Source organism: Coregonus lavaretus (assembly GCF_964263955.1).
Source record: "Coregonus lavaretus genome assembly, contig: HAP1_SCAFFOLD_1244, whole genome shotgun sequence".
Taxonomy (NCBI): domain Eukaryota; kingdom Metazoa; phylum Chordata; class Actinopteri; order Salmoniformes; family Salmonidae; genus Coregonus; species Coregonus lavaretus.
The window spans coordinates 51,278-64,884 of NW_028157152.1; the positions used below are offsets into that span (position 1 = coordinate 51,278).

The following is a 13,607-nucleotide window of genomic DNA, read 5'->3' on the forward strand; positions in this document are numbered from 1 at the left end:
GTTAAACAGGATGGTGTGTATAGACATTATGGACACTATGTGAATAGAAAAGGAGTGTACAGCAGTAGTTAAACAGGATGGTGTGTATAGATATTATGGACACTATGTGAATAGAAAAGGAGTGTACAGCAGTAGTTAAACAGGATGGTGTGTATATACATTATGGACACTATGTGAATAGAAAAGGAGTGTACAGCAGTAGTTAAACAGGATGGTGTGTAAAGACATTATGGACACTATGTGAATAGAAAAGGCGTGTACAGCAGTAGTTAAACAGGATGGTGTGTATAGACAGTATGGACACTATGTGAATAGAAAAGGAGTGTACAGCAGTAGTTAAACAGGATGGTGTGTATAGACATTATGGACACTATGTGAATAGAAAAGGAGTGTACAGCAGTAGTTAAACAGGATGGTGTGTATAGACATTATGGACACTATGTGAATAGAAAAGGTGTGTACAGCAGTAGTTAAACAGGATGGTGTGTATAGACATTATGGACACTATGTGAATAGAAAAGGTGTGTACAGCAGTAGTTAAACAGGATGGTGTGTATAGACATTATGGACACTATGTGAATAGAAAAGGAGTGTACAGCAGTAGTTAAACAGGATGGTGTGTATAGACATTATGGACACTATGTGAATAGAAAAGGAGTGTACAGCAGTAGTTAAACAGGATGGTGTGTAAAGACATTATGGACACTATGTGAATAGAAAAGGAGTGTACAGCAGTAGTTAAACAGGATGGTGTGTATAGACATTATGGACACTATGTGAATAGAAAAGGAGTGTACAGCAGTAGTTAAACAGGATGGTGTGTATAGACATTATGGACACTATGTGAATAGAAAAGGAGTGTACAGCAGTAGTTAAACAGGATGGTGTGTATAGACATTATGGACACTATGTGAATAGAAAAGGAGTGAACAGCAGTAGTTAAACAGGATGGTGTGTATAGACATTATGGACACTATGTGAATAGAAAAGGTGTGTACAGCAGTAGTTAAACAGGATGGTGTGTATAGACATTATGGACACTATGTGAATAGAAAAGGAGTGTACAGCAGTAGTTAAACAGGATGGTGTGTAAAGACATTATGGACACTGTGAATAGAAAAGGAGTGTACAGCAGTAGTTAAACAGGATGGTGTGTATAGACATTATGGACACTATGTGAATAGAAAAGGAGTGTACAGCAGTAGTTAAACAGGATGGTGTGTAAAGACATTATGGACACTATGTGAATAGAAAAGGAGTGTACAGCAGTAGTTAAACAGGATGGTGTGTATAGACATTATGGACACTATGTGAATAGAAAAGGAGTGTACAGCAGTAGTTAAACAGGATGGTGTGTATAGACATTATGGACACTATGTGAATAGAAAAGGAGTGTACAGCAGTAGTTAAACAGGATGGTGTGTATAGACATTATGGACACTATGTGAATAGAAAAGGAGTGTACAGCAGTAGTTATATAGGATGAGCCTTGACTAGAATACACATATCAAGTAGGTAAAACAGTATGTAAACATTATTAAAGGGTTCAGTGACTATGCACATAGGGCAGTGGTTTCTAAGGTGCAGGGTTGAGTACCGGGTGGTAGCCGCTAGTAACAGTTACTAAGCAGGGTACTGGGTGGAGGCCAGCTGGTGTTGGCTGTTTAACAGTCTGATGGCCTGGAGATAGAAGCTGTTCATCAGTCTCTTGGTCCCAGCTTTCATGCACCGCTGGATGGTAGCGGGGTGAACAGGCTGTGGCTCAGGTGGCTAAGGTCCTTGATGATGATCTTCTTGGCTTTCCCGTGACACCGGGTGCCCTAGATGTCCTGGAGGGCGTTGGGCTGAACGCACCACCCTCTGGAGAGCCCTGAGGTTGCGGACGGTGCGATTCCCGTACAGGATGCTCTCAATGGTGCATTTGTAGAAGTTTGTGAGGGTCTTAGGAGACGAGACAAATTTTCTCAGCCTGTCTGTGTGAAGGGGACCATTTCAGGTTGTCAATGTGCACGCTGAAGCTTTTGACCCTCTCCACTGCGGCCCAGTCGATGTGGATGGGGGCGTGTTCCCTCTGCTGTCTCCTGAAGTCCACGATCTGCTCCTTTGTTTTGTTGACATTGAGAGAGAGAGGTTATTTTCCTGGCACCACTACGCCAGGGCCCTCACCTCCTTCCTGTAGGCCGTCTCATCGTTGTTGGTAATCAGGTCTACCACTTATGTAATCAGCAAACTTGATGATTAAGTTGGAGACGTGCGTGCCCACACAGTTGTGGGTGAACAGGGAGTACTGGAGGGGGCTGAGCACACGCCCCCGTGTTGAGGATCAGCGTAGTGGTGTTGTTGCCTCCCTTCATCACCTGGGGGCGGCCCGTCAGGAAGTCCAGGACCCAGTTACAAAGGGTGTGGTTCAGACCCAGGGCCCCAAGCTTAATGATGAGCTTGGAGGGCACTATGGTGTTGAAGGCTGAGCTATAGTCAATGAACAGCATTCTTACGTAGGTATTCCTCTTGTCCAGATGGGATAGGGCAGTGTGCAGTGTGATGGCGATTGCGTTGTCCATGGATCTTTTGGGGAGATATGCGAATTGGAGTGTATCTAGGGTGGCAGGTAAGGTGATATGAAAATTGACTAGCCTCTCAAAGCACTTCATGATGATGGAGGTGAGTGCTAATGGGGCGATAGTCATTTAGTTCAGTTACACCTTCGCTTTCTTGGGTACAGGAACAATCGTGGACATATTGAAGCAAGTAGGGACAACAGACTGGGATACGGAGAGATTGAATATGTCCGTAAACCCTCCAGCCAGCTGGTCTGAGGACGCAGCTTGGGATGCCGTCTGGGCCGGCAGCCTCGCGAGGGTTAACACACTTAAATGACTTACTCACGTCGACCACGGAGAACGAGAGCACACAGTCCTCTTGAGCGTTAATGTTGTTTTCCTCGAAGCGTACAAAGAATGTGTTTAGCTCGTCCGGGAAGTGTAAGCTTGCGGGATCAGGCGGCTCTGCGAGGCTATTGTCAACTCCCCCCCCAAAACAATGCACACACAGTGAGATGCACAGGGTCAGCCAAGGTGCATTGCCCATGGGGGGAGAGAGAGCCGCTTAGGGGTTCAGTGTCTTGCTCAAGGGCACAACGGCAGATAAACACACACACACACACACAGTACTTTTGAACTCTCACCTTTCTGCCCATTGCTAACAGGTACAGAAGGCACAGCCGTGGGGGTGACGATGGGCGTGAAAGCGATTGGGGTGACAGCAGTGTTGGCTACAGGGATGGGTAGCACATTACTGTTGGCAGCTTTGGGTCTCTGTCTCGGAGTGATTGAAGTTGCTGTCGGGCCCACGGACTCTGTGATTCTGAAAAAGTGGTAACCAGAAGAACACTTAGTAGAAAATGTATGACTTCTCTTTCACATAACCTTTATTTATACATTCTCCTTGAGATTAAATCCCTTTTGCTAGAGATCTGAAAATGTTACAGAATATCTATAACACAGTGACATGTGACTGTACCTGGCTTTCGTCTTGCTCTTCCTAGCAGCAACCTCGCTGGCTGTGAGTGGCTCAGGAAGTGACGTCGGGAGAGGAGAGCTCTGCAGGAGACAAATCATATGTTAGACAACTAGCATCTAACCCTAACTAACTCAGGAAGTGACGTTGGGAGGAGACAAATCATGATGTTAGACAACTAGCATCTAACCCTAACTAACTCAGGAAGTGACGTTGGGAGGAGACAAATCATGATGTTAGACAACTAGCATCTAACCCTAACTAACTCATGGAGCATCATGGGGAGAGCTCTGCAGAGGGACAGATCCAACCATGTGTTGCTGGACAAAAATCGTATATATATATATATAGTGGCGTACAGCAGGTCAGCCACCAGGGGGAGACTCGTCGAGGCCTGGTGACAGATGGAGGATACATCACAAGGCGGTGGCTCCATCTGCTGGACGTGCCAGGCATCGACGGGCTCCCAGACAGGCCTAACTGGGAGCTGGTGAGTAATTAAGGGCAGATTGCTCAACAGCTGTGCAAGGCCCATAAAGCTGTCAGAAGGGCAGCACATGGGAGAGGACTGGGGGAAGTAAGGTCACTTCTGTGTAGCCGGAGACCTTAACCTTTCCTTTTGATTATTGTATTAATAAACACCCTTGAAACCGAGCTAATCATACTCTGTCCGTGTCTGATCTGTGTAAACGTCTTGACACAACACCCTGATCTGCCACTATATATATATATATATATATATATATATATATATATATATATATATATATAGTCATAAGTCTTTATTCATATAAGTATTTGTATGTTTATTGGATAGAGAGCGATGGAGGTGAAAGGTAGGCGAGAGATATACTGAAAGAGCAGTGGGCCAGATTCAAAGCCATGCTGGCAGTGGTACATTTTACATGTACTCCAGAAGTGGTTCAGACTGCTACACCAACACAGGCCACGTCATAGCCCATTCTACACTCTCTTCACACTGAATTTCATTTCACTCAGTACAAATACATCGGTCACAACGAATGAACTGTGACTTACAAAGAGATTTGGCACGGGACACTCCTTTCCAGCTAACTTGAAGGCAAAGTAGGAGACTTGATAGATATCTGGTCTCTTCTCATGATCAGGCTCAAGCATATATCCTGGAGAAGAGGAGACATATAGTTTAATATATTATGGAGAAGAGGGGACATATAGTTTAATATATTATGGAGAAGAGGAGACATATAGTTTAATATATTATGGAGAAGAGGGGACATATAGTTTAATATTATATGGAGAAGAGGGGACATATAGTTTAATATATTATGGAGAAGAGGGGACATATAGTTTAATATATTATGGAGAAGAGGAGACATAGTTTAATATATTATGGAGAAGAGGGGACATATAGTTTAATATATTATGGAGAAGAGGGGACATATAGTTTAATATATTATGGAGAAGAGGGGACATATCGTTTAATATATTATGGAGAAGAGGGGACATATAGTTTAATATATTATGGAGAAGAGGAGACATATAGTTTAATATATTATGGAGAAGAGGGGACATATCGTTTAATATATTATGGAGAAGAGGGGACATATAGTTTAATATATTATGGAGAAGAGGGGACATATATAGTATCACCAACAAACCAGAGAAGACATGTACATGTTACATTGGTTACAGAGTGAATGTAAATATATAACTACCTGAGGCATTATCACCATGGTACAATGCATCTCTCTCTTGACCACAAAGTGGCGCTATTAGCTAATATTTGTCCTAAAAGGCTGACAGTGGGTGTATAAACAATGAATGATAGTCTGAATGATACATTATTTGTAAAGTTACATGTTACACATCAGAAACATTCACAAGACAATTGGTCAATGTGGTGTAATTGTTTTTATATTGATTGACAGCTTGGTGGTTAGTGTGGTGTGAGGAACAGGGTCCTTCTACTTACTGATTAAGCAGTGCAACTTGAAGGAGAATTTGGAATTGTCAGGAACGATAAAGGTTCCGTCACATATGGCGACTTGACTCTCCCCGAACGGGAGAGAGAAGAAACACAGCTTGTACAACAAGCAACCGAGAGCCTGAAACAGAGAAACACAGCTTGTACAACCAGCAACCAAGAGCACACACAGCCACACACACACACTCACGAAACTTGTTGGGCTTGCTTGACAGACAGCCAGCCAGACAGGACAGACAGACAGGACAGACAGAGCTAAGGAAGCATGAGGCCTAACTGGCCTTACAGGAAAACTGCCTGGACCAATACACGCACGCACAAACACACACACACACACACACACACACACACACACACACACACACACACTACGCTCTTCTGTTACTGAATGGCTAGTCCACACACACACACACACACACACAAACCTACATATATGTAGAAACACCACACACGTCTACACCCCCCCACCGCTCCAACTTACCCATATATCAGCCTTGGTGGTAATGGCTTTCCCAGCGTACACGTTGATCATCTCTGGAGCTCGATATGACAGGGTGGTGTACCTACACACACAGGAAGTGGTCAGGGTTAAAGGTTATTTATGCAGTAACGGTGTGTAAGAGTGTAGTGCACTGCCTTCTGAGGCCGATGGCACCCTCTGTAGTGCACTGCCTTCTGAGGCCGATGGCACCCTCTGTAGTGCACTGCCTTCTGAGGCTGCTGGCACCCTCTGTAGTGCACTGCTTCTGAGTGCACTGCTTCTGAGAAATTAGTCCTATGTATTAGTCCAGTGGCTGGCTAAAGTGCCTGGATGTATGGAGCAGAGTGGTGACTTCCACTGAGTAATACAGAACATTAAGAACCAGAGTAGAAAACTAACTAGTTGGTCCACCAGCCCACTGCGGCAGGTAGATTTTTTAACCAGCCAAAATATTTTGTTTGCCGCCAAAATAACACCAACAAAACACACAGAAACGGAGGAGCATGCCCTGTAATGTTTCTACAACAATAAGGGTATTACTAGTAAGACGTCATGTGGTAAATTGTTTACATTTACATTTTTGTGACTTGTCTTTTAACCAAAATCACAGATGAGACAAATATGTTCACCTGCCCATTTAAGGGGCGGGAGGTTACCGTGGTAACGCCACTCCAGTCATGTTCGTGTGAGATTGAGAGTCTGACTAGTAGCAGCGTTGTCTTCCGTTTCCTAGCAGTTGAAACTCAAACATTGAAAAACAACCTGGCTTGTGAACAAAACCATGTAAATAGCCAAGAAAGACAAGGACAAAGTCTCACTTCAGTGGACCAACTTTTATGCCTTCTAAAAATACATATTTCACTCAGCTCTTCATGTGCGCACAGCCCCCCCCCCCCCCCCCCCCCCCCCCAGCCAGGGAGGAAGGTGTTCTTAATGTTTTGTACACTCAGCGTATCACTGGAACTAAAGCAGAGCAAAGAGCGTGGATCCGTCGGACAGTTCAGATTTAGTGATGACGTGACGAGGGGTGCACTGTAGCTATGTAGGCACACGCAACACAATCACCTGGGTGTACTCACATACCCCCACTTACATACCCCCACTCACTCACTTCTTGATTTCGTCCTCCACGGCAGTCACTCCGTCTTTGTGTGGGAGCAGCACCTTGTGAGAAGCACTTCCGAAATCACACAGAACATAACTCCCATTATCACTCAGGAGGATGTTCTCTACCTGCCAGAGAGAGAGAGAGAGAGGAGGGAGATCGAGCTAAATATTATTGTCAGCTTGATTGAAGGTGTGCTTTGAGGATAAAGCTAGGATATAACATTGTCCTTGTGAAGTAGCTGCATTTTCCCCAGAGGCTGGCCAATAAAAAGCCAGTGTATTCACAGGCCATGGACATACTAGCCAATAGAGAAGAAGCTTATTCACCAGCCGTGGACAGAGTCGCCAATAGAGAACTAGCTTACTCACCAGCTGTGGACAGGCCTCGTTATGTTGGCACTTTATTTTAGCTCACAGCAGAGATATGCCAAGACTGAATGTACTGAGACAGAGGAAGGGGAGAGAGAGGTCTGGGTTCCACTCACCAACCAAGAATTCACAAAATGGGACAAACACCAAAATTGAGACTGCATGCAGAATTCTGCAAAAATATCCTCTGTGTACAACGTCAAACACCAAATAATGCATGCTGAGCAGAATTAGGCCGATACCCGCTAATTATCAAAATCCAGAAAAGAGCCGTTAAATTCTATAACCACCTAAAAAGAAGCGATTCCCAAACCCTCCTTATCAAAGCCATCACCTACAGAGAGATGAACCTGGAGAGGAGTCCCCTAAGTAAGCTTGTCCTGGGCCTCTGTTCACAAACACAAACAGACCCCACAGAGCCCCAGGACAGCAACACTATTAGACCCAACCAAATCATGAGAAAACAAAAATATAAATTACTTGACACATTGGAAAGAATTAACAAAAAAAACAGAGCAAACTAGAATGTTATTTGGCTCTAAACAGAGAGTACACAGTGGCAGAATACCTGACCACTGAGACTGACCCAAAATTAAGGACATCTTTGACTATGTACAGACTCAGTGAGCATAGCCTTGCTATTGAGAAAGGCCGCCATAGGCAGACCTGGCTCTCAAGAGAAGACAGGCTATGTGCACACTGCCCACAAAATGAGGTGGAAACTGAGCGGCACTTCCTAACCTCCTGCCAAATGTATGACCATATTACAGACACATGTTTCCCTCAGATTACACAGATCCACAAAGAATTAGAAAACAAAACCAATTTTGATAAACTCCCTTATCTACTGGGTGAAAAACCAGTGTGCCATCACAGCAGCACGATTTGTGACCTGTTGCCACAAGAAAAGGGCAACCAGTGAAGAACAAACACCATTGTAAATACAACCCATATTTATGTTGATTTATTTTCCCTTTTGTACTTTAACTATTTGTTTATCATCTATTTCACTTGCTTTTAGGAGAGAGAGAGAGAGAGAGAGAGAGACACAGAGAGAGAGAGCGAGACACAGAGAGAGAGAGACACACAGAGAGAGAGAGAGAGACACAGAGAGAGAGAGACACAGAGAGAGAGAGAGAGAGAGACACAGAGAGAGAGAGAGAGAGAGAGAGAGAGAGAGACACAGAGAGAGAGAGCGAGACACACAGAGAGAGAGAGACACAGAGAGAGAGAGACACAGAGAGAGAGAGACACACAGAGAGAGAGAGACACACAGAGAGAGAGAGACACAGAGAGAGAGAGACACACAGAGAGAGAGAGACACAGAGAGAGAGAGAGAGACACAGAGAGAGAGAGAGACACAGAGAGAGAGAGAGACACAGAGAGAGAGACAGAGAGAGACAGAGAGAGAGAGAGAGAGAGAGACAGAGAGAGAGAGACAGAGAGAGACAGAGAGAGACAGAGAGAGAGAGAGAGAGAGAGAGAGAGAGAGAGACAGAGAGAGAGAGAGAGAGAGAGAGAGAGAGAGAGAGAGAGAGAGAGACAGAGAGAGAGAGAGAGAGACAGAGAGACAGAGAGAGAGAGAGAAATGCAAGAAAGCCCAGTGAGACACACACAGCTCAGAGTAGATGACAGGACAAGGCATTTTGCAGTGTCACTTCACCCATCAGTGAGTGACTGTGCCTCCCAGTCTCTGTGTCCCTCTGGAGTTCCTTAACCCCCCAGTCTGGTGTCTAGAGTGCTGGGACAGCAAGAGGGAGGAGGAGGAGGAGGAGGAGGAGGAGGAAGATGGAAGGAGGAGGGAGTTGGAGGATGACATCACATACAGACTCCAGGGTGACAAGAGGACAGTAGGAAAGGGTGAAGGAGGAGGAAGAGAGAGAATTGGTAGTTCCCTTACCTTCAGGTCCCTGTGTATGACAGGTGTTCTACACTGGTGCAGCCTGGCCACAGCCTCACAGGTATCAGTGAAGATGGTCAACACCTCTGGCTCTGTAAACCCTTTATGGAGACGCTGGTTCATCTGCTTCACTACCTGACCAGCTGGGGGGAGGAGGGAGAGAGAGAATGAGGGGGGAGGGGGGAGAGAGAGGGAGGCGTGTGATGCAGAAGTGGGAGAGGAGAGGAGGGTGAGAAAAAGTGGAGAAGGGGGAGCAGGTGAGAGCGGGAGAGAGGGCGAGCGAACGGGAGAGAGGGCGAGCGAACGGGAGGGAGGAGAGATGGTGAGAAAGAGGAGTGAGAAAAATTGACAAAGTGAGATCATGTTGAAATTACAATCCTACTTTATTGGGTCAATATAAAAATCACAGGTCTTGTTTGTTCAAACCTGTACAGCCTATTTTGCACCCGTCTCATGCTCAATAAAACAATAATGACCGGTCCATTGTATTAAAATCACAGGGGGGGGAAACTTAGAACTCCTACCTTTACAGTACTCCATGAGAATGAGAACCTCCCAGACACTGTCCCCTACTGAGTTGATGGTAGAGTCCAGGTAGTTCACTATGTTCCTATGACCAGACAGCTCCTTCTGCAGAGGAGAAGAAAACAGACATTATTCTCATAGGAAGAGGGAGGACATTCATGAGAGGCCTATGGTCCTTATTAGAGCATAAGTTAATTACCATAAAACGTCCAATTAAACAGTCTCAAATATCCACCTGTCCCTTTTATTAGCCGGGCAACGTCACACATTTCAGCAAATAAAACGCCTGTTTAAAATAAACACCAGGTCTAAAGGAATTGTTTATGAGGTCACCATGAATGATTTACAAGATTTAATGTTTGATTTGTTACATAAACTTAGTAATGACTTAATTTTTTTAATGGCAATCATCTGTTTTTATAACCAGTAAGAAACTGCTAGCCATTGGCTGCTTACAACTGAGAACTGCTAGCTAACTGGCAAGCACAAAAACAGTCAACAACTTCTGGAGCACAGACCCCCAGAAAGTGGCTGATCGCCATCTAGTGGTGTAAGTAAAAACTGCTAAAAATGCACAGTCAAAGAGGAGAACAATTATTGTCAAGGAAGTTTGATTTTCTCCAAATAGAAGCATGTCTATAATAAGTGCCTGTTGTGTTCAGTGATGAACAAAAAACACCAGGTTACTAATTGAAGTTTTACGGTAAGTCCTCATTACTCAGTGCTGCTTGTGACGTGCTGTTCTTTGTTTCTTTATGTACAGGTCCTCTCCCAGTGTGATGGGAGCATGACGACGTTACTCTTTATTGGCCCTGTTACAGCCATGTGAAGAAGTCACCTCTACAATGCTGTTACAGCCATGTCACCTCCACAGTACCGTTACAGCCATGTCACCTCCACAGTACCGTTACAGCCACGTCACCTCCACAGCACCGTTACAGCCATGTCACCTCCACAGCACCGTTACAGTACCGTTACAGCCATGTCACCTCCACAGTACCGTTACAGCCATGTCACCTCCACAGTACCGTTACAGCCATGTCACCTCCACAGTACCGTTACAGCCATGTCACCTCCACAGTACCGTTACATCCATGTCACCTCCACAGTACCGTTACAGCCATGTCACCTCCACAGCACCGTTACAGCCATGTCACCTCCACAGTACCGTTACAGCCAGCCATGTCACCTCCACAGTACCGTTACAGCCATGTCACCTCCACAGTACCGTTACAGCCATGTCACCTCCACAGTACCGTTACAGCCATGTCACCTCCACAGTACCGTTACAGCCATGTCACCTCCACAGTACCGTTACAGCCATGTCACCTCCACAGTACCGTTACAGCCATGTCACCTCCACAGTACCGTTACAGCCATGTCACCTCCACAGTACCGTTACAGCCATGTCACCTCCACAGTACCGTTACAGCCATGTCACCTCCACAGTACCGTTACAGCCATGTCACCTCCACAGTACCGTTACAGCCATGTCACCTCCACAGTACCGTTACAGCCATGTCACCTCCACAGCACCGTTACAGCCATGACACCTCCACAGTACCGTTACAGTACCGTTACATCCATGTCACCTCCACAGTACCGTTACAGTACCGTTACATCCATGTCACCTCCACAGTACCGTTACAGCCACGTCACCTCCACAGTACCGTTACAGCCACGTCACCTCCACAGTACCGTTACAGCCATGACACCTCCACAGTACCGTTACAGTACCGTTACATCCATGTCACCTCCACAGTACCGTTACAGCCACGTCACCTCCACAGTACCGTTACAGCCACGTCACCTCCACAGTACCGTTACAGCCACGACACCTCCACAGTACCGTTACAGCCATGTCACCTCCACAGTACCGTTACAGCCATGTCACCTCCACAGCACCGTTACAGCCATGTCACCTCCACAGCACCGTTACAGCCATGTCACCTCCACAGTACCGTTACAGCCATGTCACCTCCACAGCACCGTTACAGCCATGTCACCTCCACAGCACCGTTACAGCCATGTCACCTCCACAGCACCGTTACAGCCATGTCACCTCCACAGCACCGTTACAGCCATGTCACCTCCACAGTACCGTTACAGCCATGTCACCTCCACAGTACCGTTACAGTACCGTTACAGCCATGTCACCTCCACAGTACCGTTACAGCCACGTCACCTCCACAGTACCATTACAGCCATGTCACCTCCACAGTACCGTTACAGCCATGTCACCTCCACAGTACCGTTACAGTACCGTTACAGCCATGTCACCTCCACAGTACCGTTACAGCCATGTCACCTCCACAGTACCGTTACGGCCATGTCACCTACACAGCACCGTTACGGCCATGTCACCTCCACAGTACCGTTACGGCCATGTCACCTCCACAGTACCGTTACAGCCATGTCACCTCCACAGTACCGTTACAGCCATGTCACCTCCACAGTACCGTTACAGCCATGTCACCTCCACAGTACCGTTACGGCCATGTCACCTCCACAGCACCGTTACGGCCATGTCACCTCCACAGTACCGTTACAGCCATGTCACCTCCACAGTACCGTTACAGCCATGTCACCTCCACAGTACCGTTACAGCCATGTCACCTCCACAGTACCGTTACAGCCATGTCACCTCCACAGTACCGTTACAGCCATGTCACCTCCACAGTACCGTTACAGCCAGCCATGTCACCTCCACAGTACCGTTACAGCCATGTCACCTCCACAGTACCGTTACAGCCAGCCATGTCACCTCCACAGTACCGTTACAGCCATGTCACCTCCACAGTACCGTTACAGCCATGTCACCTCCACAGTACCGTTACGGCCATGTCACCTCCACAGTACCGTTACAGCCATGTCACCTCCACAGTACCGTTACAGCCATGTCACCTCCACAGTACCGTTACAGCCATGTCACCTCCACAGTACCGTTACAGCCAGCCATGTCACCTCCACAGTACCGTTACAGCCACGTCACCTCAACAGTACCGTTACAGCCACGTCACCTCCACAGTACCGTTACAGCCATGTCACCTCCACAGTACCGTTACAGCCATGTCACCTCCACAGCACCGTTACAGCCATGTCACCTCCACAGTACCGTTACAGCCATGTCAAGAAGTCACACCGGGACACAACTGTGTCATGGTTCCATCAGGTCACATGGTGTGTGTGTGTGTGTGTGTGTGTGTGTGTGTGTGTGTGTGTGTGTGTGTGTGTGACTGACTCTGTTAAAGTCAGCACAGAGACAGGCACACTCCACAGAAAACAACTAGCTGTTCAGTTACAGACGGGTCAAAAGCTCATGGAAAAACAACATCTTGTCAATGTTCAACAACTAACTTTCTTACAGAGGTTGGTACAGGCAAGTGTATTTTCTGGATTGCATAAACTAGACTCAAGAAATCAAGTTAGGACGCATGCAAACACACACACACACACACACACACACACACACACACACACACACACACACACACACACAGAGCGCTATTCTCACCATAATAGTAATGTTGAGGTCAGGAACGTTGTTGACATACATCCTCTTGAGAGCGCAGCGCACGCCACTGTGTGTCCGGGCCAGGAACACCACTGAGAAGCCACCTGGAGAGAGGAGAGGAGTGGTTAGCACCTCACACACAAATACCTCCTGTAGCTCAGTTGGTAGAGCATGGCACTTGCGACGCCAGGGTTGTGGGTTCGATTCCCACGGGGGGGGGGGGGGCAGT

At 46.5% G+C, this 13,607-nt stretch overlaps 1 protein-coding gene across 1 annotated transcript in view; it reads right to left on the minus strand.

Moving 5' to 3' along the window:
• The window catches only part of LOC311125754 (BMP-2-inducible protein kinase-like), a 66,231-nt gene that overhangs the window by 21,260 nt on the left and 31,364 nt on the right, over positions 1–13,607 (minus strand). The window contains exons 2-10 of the mRNA XM_084199781.1: positions 13,379–13,482; positions 9,864–9,969; positions 9,340–9,482; positions 7,075–7,196; positions 5,964–6,045; positions 5,471–5,603; positions 4,555–4,658; positions 3,520–3,599; positions 3,185–3,363 (exon numbers count right to left, since the gene is read on the minus strand). Coding sequence (XP_084055907.1) covers positions 3,185–3,363; positions 3,520–3,599; positions 4,555–4,658; positions 5,471–5,603; positions 5,964–6,045; positions 7,075–7,196; positions 9,340–9,482; positions 9,864–9,969; positions 13,379–13,482 — 1,053 coding nt within the window. The remainder of the gene's footprint in view (positions 1–3,184; positions 3,364–3,519; positions 3,600–4,554; positions 4,659–5,470; positions 5,604–5,963; positions 6,046–7,074; positions 7,197–9,339; positions 9,483–9,863; positions 9,970–13,378; positions 13,483–13,607) is intronic.